Genomic DNA, 12,437 nt, shown 5'->3' with positions numbered 1-12,437 from the left:
GCCGCGCATGCGCAAGACAATTCAAACGACCCGCCCAGACTTTGACTAGGACACCGCCCCCTACTCCAGTGACAAGAGAAGGAGGTATTAACACGCCCCCTCTAAGATTAATCCTGCCTCCGAAAATTAACCCCTTGTACACGTCTGACCATTTTCTATGGCAGACATTTTTGACACATGACATTAACACTTTGGACATACTACAATATAAGTCTCTTGCCGATGCATACATGCAAGCCATGGTTGACCTTGCTTTCCCACCTGTACCTCCGGGAGGGAACCTTTGGCCAAACACTTTGGACAAAGTTAACCCTGATATACACGGTGCCAAAAACAATATATGGCAGGACATTTTATTCATCCCATGCAAAATAGGGCTAATGACAGAGCAACAAGGAAACAACTACTTAAATTACAGATCGCTGAAGATAAAAGGTTAAAAGAACCAAAAGGTCAAAGATCAGCTAGGGTATATTCAGCAGTGGGTGACCTTGCTTTTGAGTTCCAACAGGTGGAGGAAAGAATCCTCAACAGACGTGCGGTTGGACTCGGGTGGTGGACAACACGATGCTTCAAAGCCGGTCTGGGGTAGACACTGTTTCGGCTGTGACCAGCTTGGTCACTGGAGTCGTGACTGTCCGAACATTTCCGAACAGGAAAGGTTCCGTCGTGCCAACAAACGAACACGAAGGCGTGTAAGAGGACGCCCACATCAGGAGCCGCAGCAGGAAGTACCGACAGGACCAGCAGCCCACCATGGAAGGAGGACTCAGCGTAAAACCAAAATGGTATTTTACACAAAAAATTGCAGAATTTGTGTGCCAGTTTTTCTGTACAGATTCCCTTCCGCCCGCTGAGAGCGTCAAGATCAAGGTCATCAAACGCAAGTGGACGGAGCTCAGGTGGACTGGTCCCTTCAAGGTCGTGGAACGGACGTCCCACGCCCTTCGACTGGCTGGTAAAGGGGACACCTGGTACCAGCTCTCCCTCTGCACTACTGCTGAAGAACCTGACAGATTACCAGCGGATGTCATTGCTGACATCCCCACAACATCTGCCCCTCAGCCCAGGAGACGAGAGAGATTTTCTACCTACATTACTCTTTTCAACTTCTATATTGTATATCCTTGTGTGAGACCAATCCAGTATGCTAAATGTTTCTTAGTTTTTCTTGCTTGTTTTCAGCATAACTATATGTGTCGTTACATTAAGTGAAAAGTTTGATGTTTATCCCTGTTTTGTTACCTAAATTACTCTGATATTGATAGACGAAAGGCAGGATGTTACACCCGACTAGTATTCCCTGACGGACTGGTGCTTGGGCGTGTTCTACTGTCTTTGTGTCTCAGTTCATCCTTCCTGACGACAGTGACTGACAAGTGTCTAAGAACATACAGCGGACTTTAAATAGACTGGGTCAAAAGGGATAGCAAGACTTATTTTTTGACCTGTGCAGTGTGATTAAGTACGGGGGACACAATAGCTATTACCGTGGTAATAACCTCTATATTTGTTACGGCCCAACCCTGAACCATTGGTGTCGGATGCAGACAACATACTATGGTAAGTGGTGCCCATCGTCCCTTTTATGTTGTTTTGGGGGTTGACCTGACTGATACAGACTCTAAAGGAATTATTAAAATTAATGTCCTTGAGAGGGCGTTAACTACCTCTACACCCTCTGTAGCACCTAAAGTACCACCCCACCACGGTGGTGTTTCAAAGGCGCTCACATCTGTGCGTGCTAATGACATCACCACCGAAGGCCTGGTAACTTTGACCTCAGGAGCGGGTGCAGACAACCTGTGGCTCAGGAGGATGCCAAAACCTGGGTGACTGTGTTGCTTCTTCCGCTGGACGTCCCTTTTCCCACACTTACCCCGCCCCTTTTAAGTTGACTGACATGTGTACCCGTCTGTTGACAATGCCACCCGACTTCTTCCCTTTGTGGCCCAAAAGCTGAATTACACGCATTTTCAAATTACAGGACCCTTTTCGTCCCCCAACAAATTGGGTGACATTAACCGTTACTGGTGCACCACACTGATAGATGGCTCTAGGATAGGCCCTTGGACACAAGCTGACTTATTCTGGTGTTGTGAGGAGCACAAATTGTACATTAGAATCCCGACGTCAGCCGTTGGGCTTTGTGCTATGGTTAGACTGGTGACCTCAGTCACCAAATTAACACCCCTTGGAACTCCTGTTTCAGCGGCCTCTCTAACTCCCCGCCGTCATTGAGACTAACCAACCTGACTCGTGACACAGTTGAGGGACTTGCTGAACAACCTCCCTCAAGACCATCCAGAACCGCACAGCCCCTTGTGCTAAGTGTCACTAAAGGGGGTCTAGCAAAGTGGTAACTTTAAGACTTTAATGTGGGGCGTGCTTTATAAGTTTTGTACAAGTAATAAAGATCTTATTAGAAGATCTTAAAGTGGGACTTGTGGGAAGCAGATCAGAATCATATCCATATTTAAGTGTTACTTCTTTCTAAACTCCTATAGTCATATAAAGAATAGCTAGTATTCTTCCTTCTTTTGAGTCTCATAGTAAGGTGTTGGCCTTCTAGATTGGAATGTGTAGAGAATGAGTAGAGATAACTCGGAGTAGTCTAAACAAAGGGAGTGGGGGCGAGGGACAGAGGGAAGATCACGGGACTTCCGGGGGTTGGAGGGGAGACCGAGCTAGACCGATCTGGACCGGGCTGGGGAACGCTGGTGTGCTAGATTGGTCTCACGTTTGTCCTCTGAGCTTGGAGAATAAACCACAAAATACCAATTACTGCCTGTTGATTGAATATAAACATCAGCTTATTGCCATAAAAAGAATCTGGGAGAGACTAGCAATTTGAATTCCCCATTGGAGGAACGCTGGTCGACACAACAGCTGAAACACCCCCTAGAGGGCCAGCAAAACATTTTTTTCCTCAGCTGTGGTCCGTTTGGGCCGCAGAAGTACTCAGTTGTAATACATTTTTTCACCACTTGCGACAGTAATGACACTATTAAACAAACAAGAAGTAAGGAGCTAAAGTCAGAGAGAAGTTTCTTAAGTGCAAAAATTATGACTTAAGTAGTGAAGCTGTATTTTCATTTCTGAACTTAAATTTTACTGACAGTTTAAGAAATATACATTTAGTTTTAATTCATTTACTCTAGCACTGCAAATTATTTTATTTTATTTTTAGCAGTTTTTATAAGTCCCTTGTTTTGCAATATATATTTGGTTAGTACTTCTTTTTGTAAACAGCGTGACCTAAAGTCTGGTTTATACTTTCGCGCCACTTGACTTGCGTAAACAACGCCGTCTTGCTCCAACCCTTGCATACCCTCCCGCAAACCCTGACCTGCACCTCCCAAAATCCTAGATTCGCGTCAGTGGCGACGCATACTGCAGAGCTGTGATTGATCAGCTTTTGCTGAGAAGAGTCCCTGAGCACAGAAGAGCAGACTTTGTGCTTGAAATGTACACACTATTTTATGAAATAAAGCAACAGGGATTGATCATTTGCATACAAACTGATATTATATACTTAATATCTCGACGTGCAATAAAAATAATTACTGCAAGTCTGTTTTAGCATTTTGTGTTGTTGTTGTGCCCAGAAGTTGTCACACAGTATAGACACTATTTTTCACTTTTATTTCCAATATTGTGCCAACAGGTTCAATCCCAACACATTTTTCTCATGCACACACGTTTTCTTTCACACACACACACAACGCTTCCTCATTCTCCTTTAATCATATTTACGAAGATGTGAGCTCTAAGTGATCGCACATGCACATAAGCATTAACACCAGTAGGTTGTTACAATAGTTACCGTATTTTCTGCACTATAAGGCGCACTTAAAAACTTAAAATTTTCTCAAAAGCTGACAGTGCGCCTTATAATCCGGTGCGCTTTATATATGGACCAATATTGAGCCACAACAAACCTAAACATAATTTTCATAAAGTTTAGGTCTCGCAACTGCGGTAAACAGCCGCCAACTTATTTTTCCGCTTCTTCTTCTACGGTAAGCAGCCGCCAACTTCATTTTCCCCCGTAGAAAAAGAAGCTCTTCTATGGTAAGCAGCCGCCCCCGTAGAAGAAGAAGAAGCGCGCGGTGCATGCTGGGATATATGACGTTTCATTTCTTCTTCTTCTATGGTAAGCAGCCGCCTCCGTAGAAGAAGAAGCGCGCGGTGCATGCTGGGATATATGACGTTTAATTTCCATTTGTGTGTTTATGTAAAGACCCCAAAATGGCTCCTATTAAGAGACACGCTTACGACGCAGAGTTTCAACTCGAGGCGATCAGTCACGCAGTAGAACATGGATGACAGAAGGCGAACACACGTTCACCAAGACAGGGAGACAGCGCCGGACGACATACGCCACTATCTGCCAGTGGATCGTAAATGCCTGGGCTGATATATCAGTCTCAACTGTGGTCCGAGCTTTCAGGAAGGCAAGAATGGTCACTGAACTGCTAGACAACAGCAGCGACACTGACTCGATTAATGACGACTTCGACGAGACGGAGCCGGGCATTTTGGATGCCGTATTCGCCCAACTGTTTAATTCGGACACTGAAGACGAAGAATTCGAGGGATTCGTGGATGAGGAATAACTTCATAAAGTGAGCTTTACATGTTTATTTTGTGTGTTGTGTTGTGTGACATTAACTTTTGAGCAACGTTGAGTTATTGATATATTGTTATTGCTCTGCACTATTTCGAGTGTTACTATATTGTGATTGCACTAACGTTTGATTTACCGTAACACGAGTAAATGAGCTGTTTATTCATTTTGGGAGTGAAAAAAGTTGTCAGAACGCTGGTTTGTAATCTATTAATAAAGTTTGACTGACTTGTCTGACTGTTTTGTTGACATTCCCTTTAGTGCAGCTCCATCTAATGGATGCATAGGTGCGCCTTATAATCCGGTGCGCTTTATATATGAACAAAGTTTTGAAATATGCCATTTATTGAAGGTGCGCCTTATAATCCGGTGCGCCTTAGTGCGGAAAATACGGTATTTAACAGTTTTGTTTATTTTCAAATACATGGCTCTGTCTTGTACAATGTCCGGAACGGCCGAATAGTGTTGCAAGTTTGCCCGTTCTCTGCCGGGTTGCACGGCCAAAGCCCACCTTTGTAAACGTCTTCTCTTTCGGTTTTGAAGCAATGTGAACATTAAAAGCGACTGTTGTTTCAAAAAGATTAGCTCCAGCTCTAACATTAAAGTGGATGTCGCTTCAGACGACATGGCTCAATCGCGCTCTCTCTCTCTCTCTCCACGGAAGAGCTGTAAACGAACCAAGACGCCGTCAAAGGGGACAAGCTCCATGAAGCAAAAGTGTATACAAGCTTTAAGCCTGGTTAATTTTTTTTGTGACTGACACTATGATTCAAGTCATTTGACAAGGTTTATCCTGTTAAACTGTATGCAGGTTAAATAAAATTATTGAATATGATTAAAATCACGAGTAAGTTACTAATTCAGAGTTAAAATTTGAGTGGACCCCCGCAGTAGTGGAAAAGTTTGGCCCCAACGTCAAAAAGGTTTAAAACCCCTGATCTAGACCACAGGGACGTGTTTTAAATGTACATTTAAATCATCATATGTGCCCCTTTAAAAAGATCATACACAGACTAATTACCTTATCAGCAGGGGTCAGCTTGGTCCACGGCTTATCCGCTCTGCGATCATAGTCTTGGGCATCGGTGACTTCCACATATTCGTGGAATCGCAAAATTTTTCTGGCATGCAGCTCTGCAACTGTGGGTCTTTGACTCAGCTACATAAAATACAAGTTAGTTAGGTATTGCAATATCAGCTAGTACACAGTATGACACATTATGTCAGTTGTACAGTACACACCTTTCTAGTCAGTCGTCGCTTAATCTCTCTAACTTCTGCTTGTCTGTCAGCCTGATTTTTGGCTGGAGCAAGACAGGATGAGAACAACAAAAGAGCTTTATTTAGACACAGTATTGAAATAAGGCTTGATGTGCAGACAAAGAAGAAAAATGTGGCTTCTAAAATTAAATGTATTCTGTGACCCAGATTTTAAACCTCTGCCTCTCTAGGGATGGGCACCTTTCACATTTGAACCAATACGGTATCAATTCCCAATATCTGGGAATCAGTATCGATTCTCCACAGTAACACTTTTCTGTATTTTTATGTGTTCATGTGGTAATAAATGTTGATTTAATGTTAATTAAAAAAATATATATATATATTTAACACAGAACAAATAACAACCGTGCTATTCAGTTGTTATACTTTTTACAGTGAGTAATCGTTGCCATTAAGTTAAATGTGCTGGTCTTTTCTTCGGTTAAGCCCTACAAAATGTTTGCCTATAGTGTACTTATTACACACCAGTTGTTTGATGGTAACATGCATCTTACTTGTAGTTTTGATGACCAAATTTGATGTTGTTGAAATCGCCATGTAAATTCGCCAATAGGAGTCAGTAGCATTTATATGGCACATCCAATATAGATTAGCTTTGAGCTAGCTTGAAAATTGGAACCTTAATTTTGAGCACTTTTTTTAGAGGTTAATTTGTGTCTTTATTACGAAAACTTTTTTTACACTGAATTTAGCTAACTTAATTTTTTTTACCTCAAATTATATTGACAATTTCAGTAAAAACAAAATTCATTGTTTTAAAAATCTGTGTATAAAAATTCAGTCCTAAAAATTTTGTGTCGAAAAATTCGCTGCGTCAAAAAGCAAGACTCACTTTTGGCAAATTAAGGCTGAAGCAATTGATCTGGTCTCAGAATCAACCAACAAGGTGTCAAGTTTGAGGTCACATGACACAGGTATTGCAAAACAGCATAAAAAAGGCAGTTAACTGGGCTACCTGGGCATAATACAAAATAATAAAGATTTCAAAGCGGCCTGCTGGATGTTTTGAAATTATAGAAATGATTCCAAAGGTTAAAATTTGCGCTTTTGTGTGACATTGCTGCGCTGCTTCATACAGACAAGGCACGGGGCAGAGTGTGCGGGGCAGCAACAAGTTTGAGACCTCGCAAATGCGAGTGTTAGATGAAGACTGATTTCTACAGCAAAGTTCTACAGAACAGTGATATATTGAATAAGTGGATGTTTTTGCAATATTAACTAAACAATAAAACACTGAATACTGAGAATATATGAACGTTGCTCCTATACTGCCAACCACCTCCTTAATCGACATCTTTTATAATCGAGCAAGAACAACAAAGATGCAACAAACATGGCAAAACATTAACACAAAGGGTAAAAAACATCCAAAAGCTTTCGTAATAAAGAGACATATTAACTTCCATACCTTCTATCAGGCATGCTTGCTTTGTTGACATAGAAAATATCTAGGAATAGACCAATCACTCAGCCTCTAATCAATATCGGCATATTTTTTAGAAAATGTATGAGATCAATCACAAACGCTGATTCCCTCTGGCTGACACTGTATTTATTTTTCGTCCCATGGCTAAAAGGGGCTTGCATTTAATTATGTGTTTCCATACACATTGTGGAGCTGCTTCCCTAAGTTAAGAGTAATTACCTCCATTATTGCAAATAAAATGCATTTCTTAGTATCTTAATAAGTATGAATATAAAAAGCTAAGACATGAGCTGGCAAGCTAATAGCTAAGCTAACCATTAGGCTAGCTATTTTAGTGGTGTCTATAGTGGCTAGTATCAATATATGATCAATACTAGAGTGTTTAGGTAGTTATATATATTTTTTTGAACGAAAAAATGTTTTTCCATATTTTAGTAAATGTGTACAACCTCAGGGAATAATTCCCTGGACACAGGAGGATTTTAAAGGCAAAACAGAAATGATTTAAATGAGTAGTATATACAAGGGTTTGATTTTGTCTATATTATCGTGTACTGTTGACATTGTTTTGCTCAAACAATTGTATGTAATAAAAGAGTATAAGGTACTAGTTTAAATATTGTGTTGAAATTATTAAGTATGAATAGGCTCTTACCATAAATACAATGAAAAATTTACAGTGATGATACATTCATGGGATCGGTGATGTTCGTATCAGAATCAGCAGCATAAAACCCTGATCAAAGCATCCCAAAATTGCAACATTACCTAAGAGGCAGTCAGCAATGAATACACCAGTTTACCCACCAAGTGCTTGTTTTGGTGCCAAGTCTACAACCGGGTGCAACCTAGGAAACGAAAATTGGTACCGTTTGATTTTACGTGAATTGGTACTCAGCAGTACACATGGAATTCTATGGATACCTTTAAAAGTACTGAGTACTAGTGAGTAGTAGTAAGTAGTAGTGAATTTGGTACCCATCCCTGTTCCTCTTCCACTGACATTGCACCATATGCAAGAATCATTTTCAAACTTGGTAGTGCATCATTACAGACAATGCGTGAATGTACAGTGAGTGAGGTCATAGAGGAAGAGAAGACTGAAAGTAACACAGAAGAAAAAAAAAAGTATGTCCTTCAGTTGTAACAACTGTTTTACGTTACTGATTCCCACCTTCTACCTTCCTAGTCATGTCCGTTGTGTCCTTGGGCAAGACACTTCACCCTTTGCCTCTGATGGCTGCTGGTTAGCGCCTTGCATGGCAGCTCCCACCATCAGTGTGTGAATGTGTGTGTGAATGGGTAAATGTGGAAATACTGTTAAAGCGCTTTGAGTACCTTGAAGGTAGAAAAGCGCTATACAAGTATAACCCATTTATTATTTATTATCATTATACAAAAGTTCAACCAGGAAAAGTTGATACTCACGTTGAAGGATGTTTCTTTGCTCCAGCTCCTCAGCAGTAGGTCGCTGGCTAAGACGTCTAAAGGGAACAAAAGCGAATAGATTCTATTTTTAAACAAGTGAATCACTTTGTTATTCAAACCACAAGTACAACAAAGATCTTTTCAACATTTCATGAGGAGACGTACACTCACTCTTGTCGTTTCTTAATATACAAAAGCAGAACTGTTATGATGTCTTTCTTTTTACCTTGTGAGTGCGGTACCAATCTGTGTGCGGATGGTCTCCCATTGCTCCCTGCTCTGCCAGGTGAGGCCGGTCTGTCCGGGTGGTTGGTCATCTCTGCCACTCCTCTCCTGCGAAAATCTGTCCCTGTCAGGCGCAGAGGAACGACTGCTCAATGCCAGAGTGTCTTTCCTCTTTACCCTACTGGCCAGAGCACCTGGATAATGGACAAGCAACAAGACAACTATGACATTTTAATCTCTACTTTCATCTAGTTCTATATGGTCTTCCTCTTGAGTCTATTTCTTAACAATTCTATACAAGAAGTGTCTCACATTACTGATTATGAATTAAACATAGTGAAAGGTGGCAAAAAGAACCCTGTGGAAACACATACAGTATATGGTCAGTTGTTGCCATATCACGACTGGGTGCAAATTGCCATGAACAAGCTCTGGGTATGCTGTAAGTCGCAATAACATGTCAACACCAAATACACACGACAGACAGACTGGTAGCACCGAACATACACCACAGAGTGGGCAGTTATGTGTAAGCACCTTTCTTCAGGATTGCAGACAACATTCAGTCTTTGACCTGCCCATTCTATTGTGATATGTTTATATTTGCATATACTGTACTAACAAAAGTCTGAGCCCACGACTATACGTTGTTTTAGCAATACTTCAATGTCTGCTTTAGCAGACTGCAAAGCACCAAAATGCTACATTGCTGACAAAGTTATGGACAGTTTTTATGTTTGCTTGTCAATCTGTTAGTTAGCAAGTTACTTCCTGGTTCTTAGAAGATCACATACAGTAAAACTTTGATTTACAAACCCCTCATTGTAGGAACTTTCCAATGTACAAACCACAGGTCAAATGAAAATGTGTTTTGGTGTAAAAATGCTTGATCCACCCACTGTGTGCATGCAGCTCAGCCATTTTGTGCCTGGCAGCATATCCATAGTGGGCGGGATAATCGTTCTTTAGTGCTCACTGATCATTCAATTAGCACAGTGCCACGTTTAGCTACTATCCTACTTTTTGTGCTTTTTAAGTGTTTTTCACCTTTCTTGTTAGTGTAATCCTGCTAACTGTGTCTGGTCATTAAATATTATGATTACTTTAGTTGTGGCCTAAAAAAATGTTTTAAATATTAAGCTTGGTTATTATGTAGTTAAAAGTTTTTAAACTTTTTCCTGCACAGAGCCGCATACAAAACAATTTTAAGAACGAAAGGGTCATTTTAATATACTGTAATTCCCTTTTCTGTATTTTATGTGCCATTTAAAAAATAAAAAATAAACACTAAAGCTACTCTGGTGTAAGTCAATACTAAGTTGTTAAATATACAGCAAAAATTATTATTGATAGTGAGATATCTTATTAAAATAATGTTTCCCTTTTTCATGTTAAATTGTATGTATCAAAAAGGGGTGTCCAACGTCCAATCTTAGCCAATAACTAGTTTATCGACCTTCAACATGTTCTGAAAATTACATAAACTCATTAGGTGTATAAGATATATTGTGTAACACTAACGACTATTTGCTTCTTCACCTATAACATATTCAAAAGCTAGGACAGCTGTTTCATTTTCAAATAGCTTAGCATATGCCGGTATACATTTAATTGATTTTTGCATCTTTAATGTATCGAAGTGGCCCCAGCCTCCTTGTATTTTTCAGTATGCTGCACTTGGTGGAAAAGGTTTGCCCTCCCAGTATAGAATATTAGCTGGGGACTAATACAAATCAGGCCGCAGACTACAAATGTCACCCTTTGTACATCCCTGCTATCAAGGAATCTAGAACAGTAACAGTGAAGGTTGATAATATTCCACTGTAGTCCTGTAGGTGGCAGTAATATGCATAACACCTGGGAGGTTTTCTTTTCTTTTTTTTAGTTCTGCGGTAACAGAACATACATTCAAAAGCAAACAAGTTTTAATCTGGATAGTTTGATGCTTACTCAATGGGGGTTCTTCCTCCTCTTCCTCATCAGAGTCATCCTCTTTATAAAGCACAGGACCATCTGAATCGCTATCCCCTCGGTGCAGGCCATGCTCGTCGTCGTCGTCGTCATCTTCCTCTTCGTCGTCTTCCTCGTCGTCATCATCTTCCTCCTCCTCATCAGCCTCTCTACCAGGAATGACACACATTCCGATGTCACCGACCATGCCCCGGCGACTCCGTGGCCCGAGTTCTGGCTGGGGGATCTCGCCGTCGTACTCCACCTCTTCCTCATCGTCATCCTCGTCCTCTTCGGAGTAATCGTCCTCAGACCTTGTGGGAATGCAAAAAGTTTCAATTAGTTTTTATTTTGAACATTAACAAGCAATGGAAATATGACAAGACAGTCTCGTTAGGGTACTTGCTTTACGATTGACCAGTCGCTCTTAACTCACAGTTTTAGTGGTTGGATGCTGATAGGAAGGGGGCGACCTCGATCTGCCTGGTAATCAGGAGGCGTTTCAAAGAGTAATGTGTGCGCACGCTGCGACCCGTCTGGTTTGGGTTGAAATGGGCCAGGGCTGGAGAGAGCTCGCTGGATCATGATATGCAGTGGAACTGGAGCAGGGCGCTGGGGAGACTCAACGGTAGGGCTTGGTGGGTCAAACAAAATAGGTATGGGTTGGGGCAGCGGGTGCGGGTACGAGTGCTGATGGTGAAGGTGGTGGGGGTGCATGTGTTGGCGGGGCGGTGAGGGAGGTATGTGTGATGGCAGCGGCGGGGAGGGAGGAGTAAGAGAAGGCAGCTGAAAGCTCTCAGAGCTCTGCTCCTCAAGAAGAGGCTGGGGAGAGATGACGGGATGGCCTGAAGCAGCAGGATCCTCCGTGTTGCGTTTGGTGACTGGTGTGGTTCTCTTTGGGGGCATTGGTGGGGAGGGCTTGGCTGGGACCAGACTGGCGGCTCCCGGGCCTTGTGTGACGTCTCCTGCAGACAGAGGCAAAGTCCATAATGTAAAGTCAACTTTTAAAACTCCTTAGTGAGCGTCACAGACTTTGTTTTCTATCTTTCTTTGCTAATGTGAAATGAAAGCACATGCTACTCCCGCTGTACAATCAAGACATCTGGTCTGACAGAACACTGTCCAAATTAACAACTGGAATTACATGCCTGACTGAGCCTGAGTGCATACAGAGAATGACGTCACGTGGCTGTGTCAACATGGATGCACACATTGAACTAACACGCAAGTGTGCAACATGTGAGTCAGAGACAAAGGAGACACAAACAGCCTTGCATGCGCAAGAAAGCCAGACTTTAAACCTGTGCATCGCAACCTAGTGGACAATTTTAGGCTCATAATTGGCATGCACATGTTTATACGTTATTTCTGAACGCTTTAAAGTCACATCTTTGTGAAGTCATCGCCATGACGAGTGCTGCCAAACCATAAGCATGCAGTAGACAAATAAACTCTTAATCATTATGTTACAACCATAATAGTGCATTCATTCAG

The 12,437-nt window shown here is 41.7% G+C and overlaps 1 protein-coding gene across 9 annotated transcripts in view; it reads right to left on the bottom strand.

Moving 5' to 3' along the window:
* phactr4b (phosphatase and actin regulator 4b) overlaps positions 1–12,437 on the bottom strand; it is a 74,790-nt gene that overhangs the window by 3,704 nt on the left and 58,649 nt on the right. For all 9 annotated transcript variants that reach the window (XM_062063270.1, XM_062063268.1, XM_062063269.1 and 6 more), the window contains 6 exons: positions 11,380–11,908; positions 10,944–11,257; positions 8,995–9,187; positions 8,769–8,824; positions 5,873–5,934; positions 5,652–5,789 (listed from right to left, as the gene is read on the bottom strand). In XM_062063270.1, the coding sequence (XP_061919254.1) occupies positions 5,652–5,789; positions 5,873–5,934; positions 8,769–8,824; positions 8,995–9,187; positions 10,944–11,257; positions 11,380–11,908 (1,292 nt within the window). The remainder of the gene's footprint in view (positions 1–5,651; positions 5,790–5,872; positions 5,935–8,768; positions 8,825–8,994; positions 9,188–10,943; positions 11,258–11,379; positions 11,909–12,437) is intronic.

This window comes from Entelurus aequoreus, linkage group LG11, assembly GCF_033978785.1.
Source record: "Entelurus aequoreus isolate RoL-2023_Sb linkage group LG11, RoL_Eaeq_v1.1, whole genome shotgun sequence".
NCBI classification, from domain to species: domain Eukaryota; kingdom Metazoa; phylum Chordata; class Actinopteri; order Syngnathiformes; family Syngnathidae; genus Entelurus; species Entelurus aequoreus.
The sequence above is the reverse complement of the archived record's forward strand: the minus strand, read 5'-3'. Positions and strand labels throughout refer to the sequence as shown.